Source organism: Acinonyx jubatus, chromosome A3, assembly GCF_027475565.1.
Source record: "Acinonyx jubatus isolate Ajub_Pintada_27869175 chromosome A3, VMU_Ajub_asm_v1.0, whole genome shotgun sequence".
Taxonomy (NCBI): domain Eukaryota; kingdom Metazoa; phylum Chordata; class Mammalia; order Carnivora; family Felidae; genus Acinonyx; species Acinonyx jubatus.
Window position 1 is genome coordinate 111,773,764 of NC_069388.1, and position 21,474 is coordinate 111,795,237.

At 37.7% G+C, this 21,474-nt stretch overlaps 1 protein-coding gene across 1 annotated transcript in view; it reads right to left on the reverse strand.

The window, feature by feature from the left end:
* TTC27 (tetratricopeptide repeat domain 27) overlaps positions 1–21,474 on the reverse strand; it is a 185,463-nt gene that overhangs the window by 125,297 nt on the left and 38,692 nt on the right. Inside the window, exon 9 of the mRNA XM_015064214.3 lies at positions 19,180–19,246. Coding sequence (XP_014919700.1) covers positions 19,180–19,246 — 67 coding nt within the window. The remainder of the gene's footprint in view (positions 1–19,179; positions 19,247–21,474) is intronic.

The window sequence follows — 21,474 nt, forward strand, 5'->3', positions numbered from 1 at the left end:
AAATCAAGAGCCGGACACAATCAACTGAGCCACCTAGGTGCCCCAGAAAGAAATCGTTTTTATAAAAGAGATTCTAGTTTGCTTAAAATGTGCTGAGAAAGGGTGCTTTGTTAACATTCATTTTCTTAAAAATACTCTTCTTTCAGAATATTCAAAGAATGACCATTGCAACTCATCTGAGCATGAATGTCAATGCCCTATGGGACTCTTTCCATGTCTTTTTCAGTTTGATGTGGTGAAGAAATGGCTAATAATCCAATTTTTCCATTAATTAAAGCACTGCTTTTAGGGGTGCCTGGGTGTCTCAGTCGGTTAAGCATCTGGCTCTTGATTTCAGCTCAGGTCATGATCTCATGGTTTGTGAGATCAAGCCATGTCAGGCTCCATGTTTGCCGCATGGAGCCTGCTTGGGATTCTCTGTCTCTCTCTTTGCACCCCCACCCCCCACTCTCAAAAATAAACTTTAAAAAAAAGTTAAAAAAAAAAACATTGTTTATATAATTTATATAAGTGCACAGTGAATTTTCACAGACTGAACAGATATATGTAACAGGCGCTCAGATCAAGAGACATTACCAGATTCCTACTGTCCCCCTTGTGCTCTGTTCTGGTCACTCTCCTGCCCCTCTGGCAGGGTAACCACTGTCCTGACTTGTAACCCCAGAGGTCAGCGTGCATGCTTTTCTACTTTATACAAATATAATCACAGAGTATTCCTTTGGATCTTGTTTCTTCTGCTCCACATTATTGTGAAAGATTCATCCACAGAGTTGTAGAATATTCATGTTATTGCCACATAATATTCCATTACATGAATAGTTTATTTAACCATCATATCACTAATGGGCATCTATGCAGTTTCCACTTTGGGGCTGATACAAGCGTGCTATGGACATTCTAGATGAACTACCAGCATGTGTGGTTCACACACTCTAAGACATGTTCTTCAGGTGAACACGCACCAGTATTTCTGCTGACTATATACTTAAGAGTAGAATCGCTATGTCATGGAGCATGAAGACATTTAGCTTTCCCAGTTCCTGCCAATCTTCTAAAAGGTTTATTCCCCTCCACACTCTTACTAGAAATATTACAGAGCTCTTGTTGCTTCACATCCTTGCAACACTCAACACAGTCTATTCTGAGTTTGAGCCATTCAGGTGGGTATGTAGTAGTATTTCATTATGGTTTTAATTTGCACTTCTCTGATGACTCATAAAGTTCGGCACCTTTTAACTATGTTAATGACCATTTAATGCTTCTTCATTAAGTCCTATTGAAGTCCTTTGTTTTTTCTATTGGGTTGTCAGAATTTTTCTTAATAATTTGTTAACTATTTCTATTTCCTGAACACAAGTACTCTTTTTGTTGGAAGAGGATATTATTTATATTCTTGACAAACATTCGTGTAACACATACAACATGCTGGCAAGGCACCAGTCTAAGGGCTTTACAAATATTAATGGTATCTTTTGATAAAGAGAAATGCTTAATATTAACATAGTCCAATTTATCGTTTTTGTTTTATGGTTACAGCTTCATTGTACTATTTGTCCTAAGGTCACAAAGATGTTCCCCTGTGTTTTTTTCCTCTAAAAGTTTTACATTTTTGCTTTTCACTTTTATAAATTCAGTCTGGAATTGATTTTTGTATATACAGTATGACATAGGGGTTAAGACAGCTTTCTTAGATATGGATATAAATCATCTAATACCATTTATTGAAAAGCCTACTCGTTTCCATTGTACTGCAATGCCAACTTCGTCATAAATCAGATGAACCGTGTCCATATGGATCTGTTTCTGGACTCTCTATTTGTTCTACTGGTTGTTTCGTATTTTCTTATGTCAAAATGTCTTAATTCAATGCTTCTCAAACTTCGAAGTGCGTAAGAATAACGTAAAGAAATTCTTAAAACACAGACTCTCTGACCTCAACCCCAGAGATTCTGATTCAATAAGGGGTTGAGATGGAGTTGGAGAAACTGCATTTCTAACAAGCTCCCAGGTGATGCCAATGCTGCCAGTCCAAGGACAGCCATATGGTAAGCAATGATCTGGATAATACAGTTTTATAACAGGGCTTGGTATCTGGCAATGTAAGTACGCCAGCTCAGTTCTCCATGTCTGCCTTAGTGAGTCTTAGCCCTTTACATTTCCACATGAATTTTAAAGTCAGCATGAATTCCACAAAACCAAAAAACAACAGCAACAGCTACTAAAACCACAAAAAATCAAAACTCAGGGATTGTGTTAGGGATCACATTCATTATACAGGTCCACTCGAGAAGACTTGAAATTTTCAAATGCTGAGTGCTCCATGATAGCAGATGCCCCATTGGGTTAAGCCTTCATGATTTCTCTTAATAATGTTTTACAGATTTTAGTACAGAGGCCCCGTAAATCTTCTGATAGATTTATTTCTTGAAACTTCCTGTCTATGACATTATTGCAGGTGCTATCTTTTTTCCTCTTTTTAATGTTTTTTAAAATTGTGGTAAAATACATACAACATAAAACTTAGCACCTTAACCATTTTTATGTGTACAGTAAAGTACATTTACACGGTGGTTCAGCTGATGTCCAGGACTCTTTTCATCTCGCAACGGAAACCCTGTACCAATAAACATCCCCAACTCTCTGCCCCTGGAAACCACCACTCTACTTTCTGTTTCTGTGAATCTGACTATTCAAAGTACTTCAGGTAAGTGGAATCGTACAATTGTATACGCTGTCTTTTTTAAGTCCATTTATTTTTACTTGGAGTCTACGAATTCAAGTAATTTGATGAAACATCACCCCATGGAAGTATGACATATGCTGGTTAAAAATACAGTATAAAACAAACAAAAAAGAACCTTAAGAAATTTGGTATGTTCAACTAGCAGACCTTTGAGAATCAGGACACTGCTGAAGAATGTTGTGTCATTTGCAACCAGACATTTGTATATGAAATGGAATACTCGCTACTTGTGCACTTCAGGGCAAGGGTCAGAAACCACCAAAATGTGAGTGATAACATTTGCATGGCTGTTTTAAGAAAAGTTCTCTCGTTTCTCAACTCTCATTGACCAAAATCTACGAAAGGCTGATCCAGTAAGCTTTTGTAAGTGTATAATTTTCATGTACTCTTTACAATATTACTTATTAGTAATATGACTTATTAATACTTATATCATAAATTTGTAATATATACTCTAAATATTTACTATGACTATGAAAGTTGAAATCAACTCTAGTAATATCTTCTGCTTACAGTTACAGTGTTTTATAAAAGCGAGAGAATCAATCCACTTCAGCAAGTGCTGAAAAGCAGGTATTTTGAGAGCAAAAGGAAGGCTGTTCTGCATGCCTCAGCAGGCGCTTATCACTTTAAGATACACCACCTGGGCTGGTGCTCAGACTCACACTAAAAAAGGACCTGTAATAATCCAACACCTAACGAAACTCAGCTAACAGTGTGAAATGAAAAAGCCAATGAATACCACCCTAAATCACGCTAAAAAAGTAAATCTTATTATGATACGCTATGTATACAGGCATCATTTTACATAGCTGACAATCCCACTACGTGAAACACTGCCATCATTCCCAGAAAAGTAGCAAAGAAAATTTTGTAACACCCTCAAAGAAACTCTGGAGTGTTGTTTCTATTAAAAACAAATTTCCTTTTCATTCTTATCACTGCATGTTTCCAATAATCTTCTTCCAGAGGTCACTGGGATCCTTTACATGACAGCCAGCTGGTCTGCTCCTTTAAATGTGAAGGAAGGAGCTTTTAGATAGCTGCTTTTCTGCACATAAATCAAAGCCTACTCAGCGTTCTCTTTGTGGGTCCATAATTGTCTGGCTACACTCAAGCCAAATCAGATGGTGCCTACCCAGGTCAGGCTGACCTTACAAAAGCAAGGAACAAAGAAATACTATAAAAAGCAGAAGTATTCCCCCTTCCATAATGAACTATTCAAAACCGCATCCATTGTTAAATTCAGTATCAAATGACAGTAAGTTTAGAATTCTAAATTTAGTCTATAAATTATCCCCAGAAGGAGAACTACAGTCCAAATTCCCAGGCCTTACTCCAGAGGCCATTTAAAATCTGTCGCAAATCTGTTTTCCCCCAGGTCTCACTACTGCCCTAACCAAATCTTCCAATCCAGCTAACTGAACCCAGTACAATTCACCCTTCCCATCTCCTTGCCTTTGCTCTTGCTATCACTCCATCTAGACCCCAGCTGTCTTTCAAGGCCTGACTCAAATCTTCCCTTAGTGAACAAAGCCTTCTTTGCTCTGTCCTAAATACTTTCTTTTTTTGAGCAGTTAGGGGATTTGTTTTTCCGTGCTATCAATTTGTAGTTTAAACTGCCTGGTATTGTCAATTATGTTTTCATAAGTTTATCTGACCTGAGCTAGATTAAAAATTCCTTGGGGCGCCTGGGTGGCTCAGTTAGTTGAGCATCTGACTTTGACTCAGGTCATGATCTCACATCGTGGGTTTGAGCCCTGCATCAGGCTCTGTGCTGACAGCTCACACAGCCTGGAGCCTGCTTCAGCTATGTCTCCCTCTCTCTCTGCTCCTACCCTGCTCACACTTGCGCGCACTCTCTCTCTCAAAAATAAATAAAACATTAAAAATTAAAAAAAAAAAATCCAGGAAGACAAGTCTTATGTTTATACCTTGATTTCTTCCATAATATCTAGGAGCATGCTTGGCAAATCCTGAGATTCCAAACCTCCTGTTACTACAATGCTCTCAAAGCTCTGTTCACTGCTCTGCAAATTTTCATATAGAAAGCAGACACCAGAGTGAGATCAAGCTGATGGTCATGTGGCTGCCTCAAAAAATAAAGACCTTCTACATTCTGGAGATGCCAGTTCATCAGCTCTACCAGATTCACCTTCCACACTGTCATGAGAAACAGACCTATTTAAAACACACAAACTATTTTAAAGCTGAATTTTTCATCCTTAAGCACCATGTTAATTCATCACATCAGAAAGCCTAAGAACTTTCTTTAGCTTCAGTGATGGCCAAACGCATAAGCACAAAGACATGAGTTTGAACAAGACTCCTTAATATCAAATATATTACCAACCTAGCTATAAGTCCTATATATTTCTCCTTCTCTGGGGACTGTGAACCCTACTAAGGGTCTTTTCTTTCTTAAGTCTTTTTCTTCCATCTTCTATTAATGTTCCCCATCATCACTGATTCTGTTTCACACTAGCCTAATGAATGACAGTAACATTCACTTTATAAGTAAAATGTACACAGTGAAATCAGAACTGTTTATTCTTGAAAATGGTTTATCAGGGGCGCCTGGGTGGCTCAGTCAATTGAGGTCTGACTTCAGCTCTGGTCATAATCTCATGGTTTGTGGGTTTGAGCCCTATGCCAAGCTCTCTGCTCTCAGCGCAGAGCCTGCTTCAGATCCTCTGTCCCCATCTCGGCTCATGCTCTCTCTCTCTCTCTCTCTCTCTCTCTCTCTCTCTCTCTCTCTCTCAAAAAAATAAACATTAAAAAAAATTTTATCAAGTAACATTTAAATGATCTTCCCATTGCTCAAAATAATTTTTAAATATCATGTTTTTATTATTTGATACACACAGAAGATTATAAGTAGCTAAAGTTTAAGTTATAAAGCATAATAATATAAACACTTGTGAATCTGGGACTTTTTTTCAACTTTTCATTACATTTATAAAACCCACCCACATTGTTGCTTAGCTATAGTTAATTTATTTTCACTTCCCTGTTGTATAATATTTCACAACTATCATATAAAATATTACAATTTGGGGGCGTTTGGCTGGCTCAGTCTGTAGAGCATGCAACTCTTGATCTCAGAGTTGTGAATTGAAGCCGCACATAGAGCTTACTTAAAATAAATAAATAAATAAATAAATAAATAAATAAATAAATAAATAAGAAATAAGAATAAAATACCACAATTTATTTATCCTTTCTCCTATCAGCAAACATTTAGCTTGTTGCCAGTTTGTCTGCCATGATGACAAACATTACCATTATTAAACATTCGTACATGTATCTACTGATGGAGATGGAAGCACTTCTTAGGTATACTTCTAAGTCTGCAACTTCTGAAACACCTGTTACACACACCTTCCTGGTGTTTTATCACCTCTCTATGATGTGGATAAGCATGGGTTGCATTTTTTAAATTCTGGTTTTCAGTTTCAAATTACTTGTAAAAGTTGTATTTTCCCTCTCCAATCATAAAAGTCTAAGAATAGAAGTTGTTCGACTACCTTTGTGATTAGTACATGCTTTACTTCTTTCAACATCCCCATAGCCAGTCTATATTATGAATCAGAAAACCACAATTTTTCCTTTAGCCTGCTTCTTGTCTTTGTTGACTCTCAGTCATGGTGGCTTGCTTTCTCTTCTCTGTTGATCTTTAACTGTGAGCTCATTGCTCAGTTTTAATTTGGGACTGTTGATGTTTTCCTCCAAAGAAACTGGTTTCTGCTGCCACGCAAGCCACACCATGAATTTAGGATTCCTTCAGACTTGTTTGAGGGTCTTGGCTTAGTAGAAAGTTCTGAAAGCACTATTAGGTCAGATAATTCCATTCCTCACAACTGCCACTGATCTCTGATCATGGGAGCCACTGATCCCTGGCCCATGAGTCCCCCTTTTAATCTATATCTTTAGGTTTACTTCTTAATGCCTCCCTATTTCCTTCACTACTAAAGACAAGGTGGGGTAAGCCACAAGGTTGAAACCCAGTAAGAGACAGAGGCAGGTTTAAAGAAGTTTAACGGTGATTTGAACATGTCCCAGAGAGCTGGCTTATTATCTTCAACTCCAAATAGAAATGGTTAACTAGCCATGAGGCAGTGATGGGCTTACTCATTTTCTGTATAGTTTTGTGCCAGAGGTTTTTTCCTTTAAGTTTTCATTTTCAGATTTGTTTTCTTCAGAGAAGTTTCAAGGATAAGACATACAACGAATTCCTGTATACTCTTCAACTCTTTGATTGCCACACAATCAATAGTTTAATCTCCAGACCTGATATAGATTCTACTCGAATGGCATTTACAGACTTTAAAGAATTAAATTCTACTAATTAGCTATTTTTATATCCATTAACAGAGAAGTTGCTTGAAATCATGTATTAATACCTCATCGTATTTTAGAAGATGCCAATTCCTATGCTATTTTTATACACAAGTTTCCAGCCCAATGAATTGTTTGTTTTGTTTGTTTGTTGTTTCTGCTGACTCTTGATCATGAGGGGAGAAAAATTCAACTCAACAAATCAGTGACCTGTGTTAGGTGCTAAGGGTCAAAAGTACCACAAGTGGAGCTCTAAACAGTATATTCCTCCACCTGAATTTGGAGTTTCTTTTTTAATGTTTATTTATTTATTTTTGAGAAAGCAGGTCAGTACATTCAGGGGGGAGGGGCAGAGGGTGAGGGAGAGAGAGAATCCCAAGCAAGCTCTGCATTGTCAGTGCAGAGCCCAATGCGTGACTCCATCCCACAAACTGTGAGATCATGACCTGAGCCGAAATCAAGAGTTGGACGCTTAACTGAGCCCCCCAAGAGCAACCTAGAGTTTCTTTTGAACAGTAGTTTCCAAAAATATTTGAGGGAAATTACCCTGATTTTGCCTTATATAAAAAAAAAAAGTAAAATTGATACTAAATGTGAACACTGAGCAACCTCCCTTTGGGAATTTGTTCTCCTACATTCTTTCCACTTAACACATCAGGTAGGCTGAGTATTTCGTGTTGTAGTTCTGAAATTGACGACCTATCTACACTGAAGTCAAAATCTATCTTAATAAACTCATCAATCTTAAATATTATAGTTCTAAATAACACCTACACATTTTCCCTTATTGAAATATATGACAGGCACAACAAAATAAACCCATTATTTGGCATAGACTTTGCTGTTTTCACAAATGTATACACCTATGCAACAACCATGAAAATCAAGATATACAAATTTCCATCAGCTCAAAAAGCTCCCTGGCAATCAATCTGTGACCTATTCTCTGTCATTATGATTTAGTTTTCTCTACTCTAGAATTCCAACTAAATGGAATCAGGCTTTTTAACTCAAAATCGTGTTTTTCAGATTCACTCACACTGTTGCATGTATCAGTATTCCATTTCTTTTCATTGCTCCGTATCAATTCTTTAGCTGGATGTACTCTAGTTTATCACTCACTTGTTGATGGACATTTGGGTTTTTCCAGCTTTAAGCTATTATGAATTAAACAGCTATGAACATCTGTAGATAAGTCTTTGTGGGACATTTATTTTCATTTCTCATAAGTAAATACCTAGAGGTAGCACTGATGATTAACTCCATGAGAAAATGCCAAACTGTGTTCCACACTGGTTGTACCATTTTACATTACATTGTATCTACAATGGATAAGACTTCCAACTACCCCACACAGTATTAAGTCTTTTAAGTGGTATAAAGTGGTGTCTCGTGGTTTTAAAATGCATTTTCCCAATGACTACTGGTATTAAGCATCATTCATACTCTTGTTGGTCATTCATGTATCTTTGGTGGAAGATCTGGTTCAAACCTTCTCCATTTTTCATTGCTTTATCCTATTATTGAGTTGGAAGAGATCTTTATTCTGAAAACAAGACTTTTATGAGATATATGTACTGTGAATATTTGCTCAGTCTGAATCTTGTCTTTTCATTTTCTTAATGATGTCCTTCAAAGAGCAGATTTTAATTTTAATGAAGTTCAATATAACTTTCTATCCAATTCTATTATGGTTCATGCACTTAGCATCCTAGCTGAAAATTGCTCATTACCCCAATGTTACAACAATTTTACTTTAAGGAATTGAAGGAAATAGAGGTCAATGACTGACTTTTATATATATTTTTCCTTTGTGGTTTCTTTATTGATCCATAGACTGACTATGTTGCTTAATTATTTGGTTTCCAAATACTTGGGAATTTTTCTAGATATCTAACAGTTATTTAGAGAATATATTCCATATGATGTGCATTTTTTTATTGAGATTTTTTTACTGGCCCAGTATATGGTCTCGTTGAACATACCATGTGCACTTAAAAAAAAAAAAAGGTATTCTGACTGCACTGTTCTATAAATATCAATTAGGTCCAGTTGGTTCATAGTATTGTCCAAATTAACTATGTATTTATGCAGTGTTTTTGTCAAGCTGTTCTATTAACTGCTGAGAGAGGAATGTTAAAATAAGTATGATTGTGGTATTGTCTATTTCTCACTTTAATTTTGTCAACTTTTGCTTCAGACGTTATGTAGCTGTTATTATGCACATATACATTTATGATTATTATGTCTTCTTGGAAAATTCTCCCTTTATTATTATGAAATAGCTCTCTCTGTCTCTGGAAGTATTCTTTATAACAAAGCCCTTTTATTTTATATTAATTTAGCAAATCTAAATTGTATCTTTTTATACTTAATGTTTGCATAGGATAATATTTTCTATCCATTTTTTTCAACCTGAGCCTTTATATTTAAAATACAACTCTTAGGAAGAACATATAGTTATGTCTTGTTGGTTGCTGCTTTTTTTTTTTTTTTTTCATTCTCACAACCTCGGACTTTTATTTGGAGTATTTATCCATTAACATTTAATATAATTATAGATATGGTTGAATGTATTTGTTATCCTATTGTACTGCCATTCCTGCTTCTTTTTGGGTTATTCAAAAATACTTCAGATTGCCATTTTAACTTATCATTGGATTTTTAGCTAGATGCTTTTGCACTTTTTTATAATTTTTAAAAAATTTTTAAGTAGGCTCCACACCCAACATGGGGCTTAAACTCATGACCCTGAGATCAAGAGTCACATCTTGATCCAGCTCTACCAACTGGGCCAGCCATATCCCCCCAGATGCTTTTGCATTTTTAAGTCGTTGCTCTAGAATAGCAGTATCTTTACTTGTCCACAATGTATTTAGAATTAATAGTGTAATCCTTCACATAAAATGTAGAAAACTTATAATCATCTAGGTCTGTTTATCCACCTTTGCATGCTTTCTACATAGTTCAGAAAATACCAACAGAGAATTTCATAATTTGTTTTAAATAGAAATATATATATATTAAAGGTATTGTAAGGAAAATGATGCTCTTTTATATTTATCTAGATGTTTTATCATTTCAGATGTTCTTTAATTCTCACTGAACATTGAAGCTTCTGTATGAATTTTTTTTCACTTCATCCTAAAGAATTTCCTTTAGTATTTTTTTATAGTACAGGCCTGCTGACAACGAATTCTTAGGTTTCTTTTATCTAAAAAAGTCTTCAGGGGCACCTGGGTGGCTCAGTCGGTTAAGCGTCCGACTTCAGCTCAGGTCATGATCTCACGGCTCATGAGTTTGAGCCCCGCTTCAGGCTCTGTGCTGGCAGCTCGGATCCTGGAGCCTGGAGCCTGGAGCCTGGAGCCTGGAGCCTGCTTTGGATTCTGTGTCTCCTTCTTTCTCTGCCCTTCTCCCGCTGATGCTCTGACTCTCTCTCAAAAATAAACAAACACTTAAGAAATTGAAAAAAATAAAAAGTAAAAAGGTCTTCATTTGGCCATAATTCTTTAAAGATATTTTTACTAAATACAGAATTCTGGGTTGATACATTTTTCACTAGAGCACTTTAAAAATGTTGCTCCATGGTCTTCTGCCCTCTATAGTTCCTGAGAAGTTAGAGATCTTTGCAATCTTTGTTTTCCCTTACTTATTGTGTCATTCTTCTCTATTTCTTATCAAGACATTCTCTTTATGTTCCATCTTAGCAGACTGACTATGACATACATAGGCTTTATTTACTTTGTTTTACCCTGCTTAGGTCTCACTGTGCTTCTCGAATTCATAAATATACGATGTTCATACATTTAGGAAAGTTTTAGCCAGTATTTCTTCAAATTTTTTCTGCCCTATTTTCTCTCTTCTTCTGGCTCCAATTACATATATGTTGAACCTTCCGATACTGTTCCACATATCCAAGAAGCCTTATTCATTATTTTTATCTTTTTTGTCTCTGGGTTGTTCACACAGGATAGCTTCTATTGATTTATCTTCAAGTTCTCTAAACCTTTCTTGTATCATCTCCATTCAATTGTAAATCTCATCCACATAATTTTTATTTTACATAAATACATAAATTTTATTTTACATAAATTCAATTTTAAGATTACCCTGTGGTTGTTTATACTTTCTGCTTTTCTCTACAAATTCCTCTTTGTGACTATTACAAACGTTTTTCCTTTATGTTACTGAGTGTAATTAAAGGATCTTTCTCATTTGATTTCTTTCGAGAGAGAGAGAGAGAAGTGTGCTCAAGTTGAGGAGAGGGGTAGCGGGGGCGAGGGGGGGAGAGAGAGAGAGAGAGAGAGAGAGAGAAAATGCTAAGCAGGCTTCCTGCTGAACATGGAGCCCAACATGGGGCTCGATCCCACAACACTGGGATCACAACCTGAACCAAAATCAAGAGTCAGATGCTCAACTGACTGAGACACCCAGGTGCTGGAAAGGATCTTTCTTTAATCCTTGTCTGCTAATTCCAACATCTAGGTCATGTTGGAGTTAGTCTCCATCGACTATCTTGTCTCTTATGAATTGCTTATGGTCTCTTTATCCTTCATGTGCTGAACAATTTTGGCTGATATCCTAAATATTGTGAATGTTACACTGTAGAGAGTGATTTTTCTTGTGTTGTTCCAAAGTGTTGGCTTTTTATATTTTAACACATAACACATAAAACTTTTTGGGGTAGCTAGGTGGCTCAGTTGGTTAAGCATCCGGCTTCGGCTCAGGTCATGATCTCTCGGTTTGTGAGTTCGAGCCCCGCATCGGGCTCTGTGCTGACAGCTCAGAGCCTGGAGCCTGCTTCAGATTCTGTGTCTCCCTGTCTCTTGGCCCCTCCCCTGCTCATGCTCTGTCTCCCTCTGTCTCTCAATAATAAATGTTAAAAAAAAATTTTTTTTTTAACACATAAAAGTCTTGTGTTTAGCACATAACTTTTGACTAAGCCTATAGACAGTCTCTTGTGTGGCTGCTCAGAATCTCCTCTGAGTTCCTCTGTCCTTAGCTAAGCTGCTTAGAGTATTCCCTACACATGTGTAGCTCAAGAATAAGCCAGACTTAGACAACATTTATATCAAGAATGTAAGAATCTTCATCGTGACTCTCTCCTTTATGAAATGTTCCCCCTCACAGTCCAGCAGCCATGGTAGCCCCAATCTCTGTCCTTAGAAAGACTGCTGGATTGCTATCAGAGTTTTAGCTGCCTTGCACTTAGGACACTGAGGTTTAGCCATAAGATAGAAACAAGAAAAACACACAATGTCATTCCCTTCTTCCAAGCAAAACAGTCATCTCCAGAATCTTCCTGCCTTCAGTCATTCCCAAGCTCATCAGATAGCTGTTTTTTTTTTTATTTCTTGCATTTTGTCCAATTTGTCTTTTTTATCTGAAGGATGGCTCCAAACAGCTTACTTGCCTATCACAGAAGCAGAAGTCCTCTTAATAAATTTTAGAATCAACTTGCTGATTTCTGGAAAGAGAAAAAGCCTACTAGGAATTTATTTCTATTAATTTATAACTCAATTTTGAGAAACCTGTCAATTCAAACATATTGAGTCTTCCAATCCATGATATATTGTAATCTTTCCATTTATTTAGATCTTCTTTTTCTCAGCATTATGTCATTTTTAGCATACAAGTCATATTTCAGTTAAATTTATCACAAAACAGTTTATTTTTGATATTTTATGCTATCATAAGTAGTTTTAAAATGTCTTTCCCAATTATTCACTGCTAGAATTTATTCACTGATTTTTTCTTTTTATTGACCTTGTATTCTGAGACCTTGCCTATTACTTCCAGTAGCTTTCATGTCAATTCTTTAGGGTTTCCTATGAATATAATTGTGTCATCTATGCATAATCTTCCTTTCCAATTCATACACCTTTTGCATCTTCTTCAGGTCTTATTGCACTAGTTGGGATTTCCAGTTCAATGGAGATCTTAAGGAGGAAAGTTTGTTTTTTGTCAATAATGATTTTAATTAGAGCAGCACCTGGGTGGCTCAGACAATTGAGCGTCCATCTCTTGATTTTGGCTCAGGTCATGATCCCAGGGTTGTGGGATCAATCCCTGCATCAAGCTCCACACTGAGCGTGGAGCCTCCTTGAGATTCTCTCTCCTTCTCTCTCTCTCTCTCTCTCTCTCTCTCTCTCTCTCTCTCTCTCTCTCTCTCCCCACCCCCCCTGCCCCTCTCTTCCACTCACATGCTCTCTCTCTAAAACAGAAAATAATAATATTAATGAGATTCTTCATTGATGCCCTTTACCAGGTTGAAATTCCCTTCAATTTCTAGTTTATTAAAAGCTTTTATAATATAATATAATATAATATAATATAATATAATATAATATACACACATACACTTTATAATATAAAGTATGTATTGTGTAATATAAAATAAAGTGTGTTGAATTTTTTTCAAATGCTTTTCTGCTATCAAGATAATCATTTGGCTTCTCTCTTTTACTCTACTAGTAAGATGACTTGCATTGATTTCTTCATATTAAACCAATTTTGCACTCTTGAGATAAACACAATTTGGTCATGACTTATCCTTTTTTGCACTGCTGCTTCATATATTTTGTCCAGTTTTGTAGCTGCTTACAGTAAAAGTTCAAGGTCAGTACCAGTTATTCCAATGTGGCTAGACGTAAACCCACAAATAAGTATTAACCTTAAGCCATGGCTAACGGTGATGAAAGAAGTCTAGCAGTTACCAGAGTAGATAGATGGTGGTTAGAAAAGTGCCTTAATCTCCTATTGAAATCCTAGCAGTCCTTCTGTCTATTCCTGAAATAGGACATATACAAGTAACTCAGTTCAACTCCAGTCAAAAAACATTTATGAATCCTCTGTTTAATAACAGTTAACCTACAAACTGATACAAAAAAATAAAGCAGGCCTATCTCTTACTTCTTTAAGAGCATTTATAACCCAGAGAGCACCACAATATTCATTATCAATAAATACCTATTCAAATGTACAAGTAACATTTTGAGAGACAAGTATTCAAACCAGAAAAAAAAAAAAAATCCTGAGCTATAACTGCTTAATATAGAATGTGCAATCTTGTAATGCTAACACAAACTGTCAGGGGTGTCACGGCTATCTCGGAAAGTTGTGTTGCCTATCTTTAAAAATTGAGAAATGCACATGCCCTAAAAGAAAAACAGGCAATCACGTACAAGTGTTTGCAAACCGTTCTATGTTCACAGATAAGTATTTATTAAACAGCTTTAAAATTTATAGCAGAAAGAGAAAATATATACAATATAATGTGTAAGTTCCAAAAGTCTTTTCTTTTTTTCATTTACGGAGACCTTGGGGCTTCGGCAGACAGTCAGAAGGCAGGCTGCCAGTATCAATTCACACTTAAGCAAAACTTTTGCCAATGAAAACTGAAACACCTGTATGAATTAACTAAATTGTTCCCATTTTCAACAATGAAAGGAAATTAAAAGCATTACTGAATGTCACTGACTTGGCCCATCTGAAAGGAAATAACGTAGATAACAGCTAATTTTAAATTATCAAGCCGATACAACATAAATGGCTCTCTAAAACAATATGGGTTATTTTCACTATGAGTCATTCAGTTTTCCTGAAATGTGTGGATCGAATATCTCAGGAACAGCACCACATTATGACAACCTTAAAAAAATAAAATATTTCTTTCAGGATAAGCTTCTGACATTACTGAATTAAAACATTCTCCCAACATTATCTCACGTGTATTTCTACATGCTGCACCAACAGGAAATCACTAATAAAAATGTCTCCAAAAAAGAGATTTCTCTTTTACCCTTTTACCCTTGTAATTAACATCTTGTGGGAAGGTACTTTTTTTGTTGTTTTAATTTTTTTTTTACTGCTTATTTTTGAGAGAGAGAGAGACAGAATGTGAGTGAGGGAGGGTCAGACAGAGAGGGACACACAGAATCCAAAGCAGGCTCCAGGCTCTGAGCTGTCAGCACAGAACCCAACACAGGGCTCGAACTCACACACTGCAAGATCATGACCTGAGCCGAAGTGGGACGCTTAACCTACTGAGCCACCCAGGTGCTCCTATTCAATAAACATTTAACAAATCTCTGGTAACTATGGTCCCCATCCCTTCAAGGGCTTACAATCCACTGGTAGGAATATTAAGACTTAAACTACTCTTGACCTTCTGTTAACAAAAAGACACTTCTTAGTCTCAATAGCTTACACCCCTAGTTCCAGGCCACCACGCTGCTGCCAGAGAAGGGAAATGGATGCCCAGCAAGAAAGAGTATGCTGTTTCCTCCCTCCTCCTTCTCTCCCACATCTACAGCCAATTTCCAGCAGGTCTTATCCACTTAGGAATTCTTATTCCTGGAAAACAAATGCTCTCCTAAAACCAGTGATCAGATGATCCAGCTCATCCCCGAAAGCTATGGGTGCACCAGCTCCACCTACTCAAAGGTACTGTCAGGACATTCTCCATTTTGATCCTCAAAACAAGTTTTCAGTGCTGAGAACGAGGCACATCCCCTACTTCCCTCATCACACAGAAGAAGATGAAAGAAGTGGTTATCCTTCCCATCAAGTACCATCATGCAGCACCACCTAAAATCATCAAAGTAATGGACACAAATAAATCCTGTCCAGGGTTCGAGTCTATTTCATTCATTCTCTTCTTCTGCATCCATTTACTGAGCAACAATTACAAGTGAAGCTTGGAAGCACTGCACTGGACCTTGTAGAAGACCCAGAGAAGAACAAAGCCCAGTCCCTGAAATGGAGAGTTTATAGTCCTGTGGGAGGGAAAATATACATGAATATACATGAATACATGAAGAATTATAAGCCCAAATATGATCTGTGTTAAATAAAGGCACAGAGGGGTGCCTGGGTGACTGGGTCAGTTAAGTATATGACTTTTGATTTTGGCTCAGATCATGATCCCATGGTTCGTGGGTTTGAGCCCTGAGTTGGGCTCTGCCCTGACAGTGCGGAGCCTGCTTGGGATTCTCTTTCTCCCTCTCCCTATGCCCTTCCCCTGCTCTCATTCTCTCTCTCAAAAGAAATAAATAAACAAAGGAAGGAAGGAAGGGAGGGAGGGAGGGAGGGGGGGGAGGGAGGGAGGGAGGGAGGAAGGAAGGAAGGAAGGAAGGAAGGAAGGAAGGAAGGAAGGAAGGAAGGAAGGAAAAGAAAGAAAGAAAGAAAGAAAGAAAGAAAGAAAGAAAGAAAGAAAGAAAGAAAGAAAGAAAGGGCACCTGGGTGGCTCAGTCAGTTAAGTACCTGACTCCTGGTTTCGGTTCAGGTCATGATCTCACAGTTCATGGGTTCAAGCCCCACATTGGGCTCTGTGCTGACAGTGCAGAGCCTGCTTGGGATTCTCTCTCTCTCCTTCTCTCTCTGTCCCTCTCCCGTTCTCTCTTTCTCAAAATAATTAAACTTAAAAAAAAAAAAGAAAAGAAAAGAAAAGAAAGAAAAAAGCACAGACAGAAGTTCAAAAGTTCAGAAGTGAGGTAGCACCTCAAAGTGTTCCCTTTTCCTCCAATATTCTTTTGGAGTAATATAGAATAATACAGATAAAGGATGTTTATATACAGGATATATCATTATACAAGATATAAATTTCAATGAAATTCTTCATTGAAACCAGGGGCCACTTCCAACTCATCTTATTATCTGCCTCAGTACCTTGCACAAGGAAGGGATGTCAGGAAGTACTAATAAATACAAGGATGAGTTGACAAGGGCTCATCTGGATTTTTCCAGTATATTCTGTATGCTTCCTTTGGGATAAACAAAAGAAGGGGGTGGTGCAGATCACAAAGCATCCTTGGGGCTCCTAAAAGCCCTCCTTACAGGTAAGTTCCTCACCCTACTTCTTAAGAAATAAAGATTCACTTGGAATTTAAAAACTCATCTCCTTAGAAGAGTCAGACCTGGCACTTTGCATCACTGTAATCAAACAGCTTTCCTCCAAAGAGATCAGTCCTCAGGTCAGCTCTGACTTGGAAGAGTTAGAGGAGGAAAGAGAGCAAAAACATTATGTATTGTGAAGCCCTGGGGGAAAAGTATAAAATTCGAATTTATGACCTCGTTGCAAGTTAGGAGAGATGAGTTACCTACCCCAGAGGTTACCAGAGTTAATTACGTCAGAAGTACTTCACAGTAGAGAGGAACAAGAATGGGTGGGGGAGGAGGGCGGGAAGAATCAGAAAAGAAACAGGAAAAAAAAAAGGGGAAAGTTTTTTAAAAAGGAAGAAATTTATCTGCACCAAAGGGAAACGCTGAAAAAAAAAAAAATTAACTGCTTGAATATAAATAGAGTATTTTAGTGGGTTTTTTAGGATAACTATGGGTGACACATATACCTTAATCTGCTAAGACCAGTCCCCCAAAAGATGTTATTACTGATCCCCTCCCCATAAAAGGCCAACAGGAACACTTCCTAGCATATGTTACATCCTGTTTACCCCAGTCATCAGAAGAAACCCAAGCGTCCCAGTCATCATGTATCATCTAGACACTTGTCCCCACCAGCTCTGTACTTCCTTACAGTAATGCAAACTGACCACCATTCCAGACCCTCCACACGTTTCCCTGGGCCTCACTGCACGTGGACCTGTGTTTAGCGTCACCTTCCCACTGAGATCCTCCCCACCACCTTTTCTGAAACAGCCATCCCCATGCCATTCATGTTCCCTTACCCTGCTCTATAGGTCTCCAGAGCACATCTGTTAAATATATTATTTCTCTCTTTGTATATTATATATTTCCCCCACAAGAATGTAAATAGATGTAAACTCCAAGAGGGAAAGACTTTGTTGACACTGTATCCCCAGTGACCAGCACAATGCCTGACATAGATTCAGTATTCAACAGAGATTAGCTAAATAAATAGGAAACACAGAATCATTTTTAAATAAATCTTTTAAAAAAGTGTTTAACACTTTACTTGTCAAATTCCTTATAGCATATGTGGTGAATAAACAGGGACATTTCCACATAGTTACCTACACATAGATACACTATCATCATAAACACCAAAGACTTCTCAGAATGCTTAAGTGAGAAGAGAAAGCAGGCCCCCAGAGGCCTCAAAGGATGTACATCCCATCAGTTCCAAGACCTTATGCAGGAAACAGTAACTTGCAAAATGTACATGACAATACAAAGTAAGCTAGCTTTCTACCAGATAAAAGTACTTCATTTTTGCCTTATCTGAAAAATAACAAAGAAAAAAACATCAGAATTCTCACTTGATTCTAACTAGGATAATAAAAATGCCTTTGAAAAAATTATCTTAAGTAATTTGTGCTCATCAAAGACATGCGTTATCTTTTTATCCATAAAGCTAAGAAGACACCAAGTGACCCTTTGGTCTGCGACTTTTCTGTTCTTGAAAATCCTTCTTTGATCTCAAAACCTCAAACATCTCTATTACTGGATCTTTTCTTTTCACTGACATTCTTCTCTGACTGTGGTCTTTATCTATCAGCTTTATTTTCTTATACCCATTCCCTCCTTAATTCCCCGTAATGAGAGAGACTACATGATATTCCACAGGACCCGTCCAGGAGATAAGCAATGCACTAATTCTCAGTGCCCACGGCCTCTCACTGCTCTACGGTGTGGAAGGCTGACCAGCACCTCGTGCCCTGGACACGGCCTCCCTCCTTGTCGTCTATAACCTACACCCTCCTGGCTCTGCTCCTCACTGCCTGATGTCCTCTTGCTCATCCCATCCATGCAGGCGTCACCCTCAGTTTTAGACAAAAGAGTTGCATACTATAGTAGCTTTGGGGTGAGGATTCAAACTCTTGTTCTGTCACTTCATTTATTCATTCAACATTTATTGAGCACCTATTAGGCGATGAGATCAAACAATGAACAAGACATATTTGGTCACTGCCCTCAAATCCAAGCAAGTACAAAGGAAAATGCTTGTGTTTAAATCAACAGCAAGGTAGATGTGGTTTGGAAATTAAAATGATGAGGTTTTATCCCCTTAACTTCCTTAAGTGGCAGTGTTTCAACAGGAGCAATCTGAGGCAAGAATACATCAGAAGCCCTAAAACATACAAGGAAAAAAATTAAACGGAAAGGACGACATTACTCACTGATGTAAATGCCAGCAGCTCCTCTTCAGTTAACTTATGCACTGGGTTATTCTTTTGGAAATTTGTGCTTTAAATTAAAAAAAAAAAAAAAAAAGCAAATTAATTCTAAAATGCATGTTGTAACTAATGACGCCGAATTTTTAAAAATGCAACATAAAGTGTATATATTTCAAAGCACATATTGTAATATTGTATCATGTACAAATATAGATATGAGTGTGCCAAAGATAAGTATGACAGTAAATAATGTAATAAGCAAGTATGTAGTAAAATGCTAACAAATAAAATGTGGCTGGTGTACTAAATGTCAACATAACTTATTTTACTGGGGGAAAGCAATCTAATCTGTGCCAGGTCACAAAGAAAATGAAAAGGGGGCGCCTGGGTGGCGCAGTCGGTTAAGCGTCCGACTTCAGCCAGGTCACGATCTCGCGGTCCGTGAGTTCGAGCCCCGCGTCGGGCTCTGGGCTGATGGCTCAGAGCCTGGAGCCTGTTTCCGATTCTGTGTCTCCCTCTCTCTCTGCCCCTCCCCCGTTCATGCTCTGTCTCTCTCTGTCCCAAAAATAAATAAACGTTCAAAAAAAAAATTTAAAAAAAAAAAAAAAAAGAAAAGAAAATGAAAAGAATTAACGTGGCACCAGCTCCTATTTATCAAACTCAGGCCAAAAAAATTAAAATATTACTGTAACCATTAGGCAAAAATTAGAGAAAGGCTGTCAAAGAGACAGAACAATGGGAATATTTAGATCCTGCTGATCCAAGTACAATTTGACAGGATGATTTTGTTAAACAATTTAGCACTATCTTGTACAGCAAACTTTCATATATCCTTAACTCAGTAATTCCATCCTAGGTATAGAGCCCAGAGAAATTCCTGAATAGGTGTACCAGAACCATACACACAAATATCCGTAGTAAAATTGTGTAAGATAGGAAAAAATCTTGAAACAATCCAAACGTCCAAAAGGAGACTGATAAACAGAGAAATATTCACCCCAAGGGATGCTGTAATGTGAAGTAAATTGTAGTTACATATAAAACATGAATGAATCATAAAATCAGAATATTGAGAGAAAAAACAATCACAGAAGACTACATATAGTAAGATATCATTTTCATAAAGCTCAGAAACCAACAACATGAAACAATCGACTTAGAAGTATAAAAACAGGTGGGGCATCTGGGTGGCTCAGTCGGTTGAGCGTCTGACTTCAGCTCAGGTCATGATTTCGCGGTCCGTGAGTTCGAGCCCCACGTCGGGCTCTGTGCTGACAGCTCAGAACCCGGAGCCTGTTTCAGATTCTGTGTCTCCCTCTATCTCTCTGCCCCTCCCCCACTCATGCTCTGTCTCTCTCTGTCAAAAATAAATAAACGTTAAAAAAAATTAAAAAAAAAAAAAAGAAGTATAAAAACATGTGAATAAATATATTTTTTGAAAAGGCAAGAGGGGCGCCTGGGTGGCTCAGTCAGTTAAGCGTCTGACTTCAGCTAAGGTCATGATCTCACAGTTCGTGAGTTTGAGCCCGCATCAGGCTCTGTGCTGACAGCTCAGAACCCAAAGCCTGCTTCAGATTCTATGTCTCCCTCTCTCTCTGCCCCTCTCCCACTCGTGCTCTGTCTCTCTCTGTCTCTCAGAAATCCATAAACGTTTACAAAAAAAAAATTTTTTTAAGAAAATGACAAATGCAAAATTAAGGACAGTGGTTACCTTTTTTAAAAATTCAAGTATAATTAATATACAGTGTTATAGAAGTTTCAGGTATACAATACAACAATTCAACAATTCTACATATTTCTCAATGCCCACAAAGATAAATCTACTCTCAGGGCACCTGGGTAAGCACCCAACTCTTGATTTCAGCTCAGGTCATAATCTCACAGTTGTGGGATCGAGCCCCACACTGGGGCTCCGTGCTGGCCATGGAGCCTGCTTGGGAATCTCCCCATTCCTCTCCACCCCTCCCCTGTTCACGTGCACTCTCTCTCAAAAAAACAAAACCTCTAAAAGAAGATTAGTTTACTCTTAACCCCCTTTATCTATTTCACCTATCTCCCCATCCCACCTCCCCTGTGGCAAGCACCAGCTTGTTCTCTGTATTTAAGACTCTGGTTTTTCATTTGTCTCTTTTTTCCTAGCCCCACTGCTTCACCAATCAACCATCTATAAAGAATTCACCTTCTCTGTGTTTCCTTTCTAAACCAACCCAGCCCACTGCAACGTCCAAGTCAACTTTCCATAGAGGTAATGACCATGGGGATCAGATAGAGATCAAGCGGTATAACAAAATCGCTGTT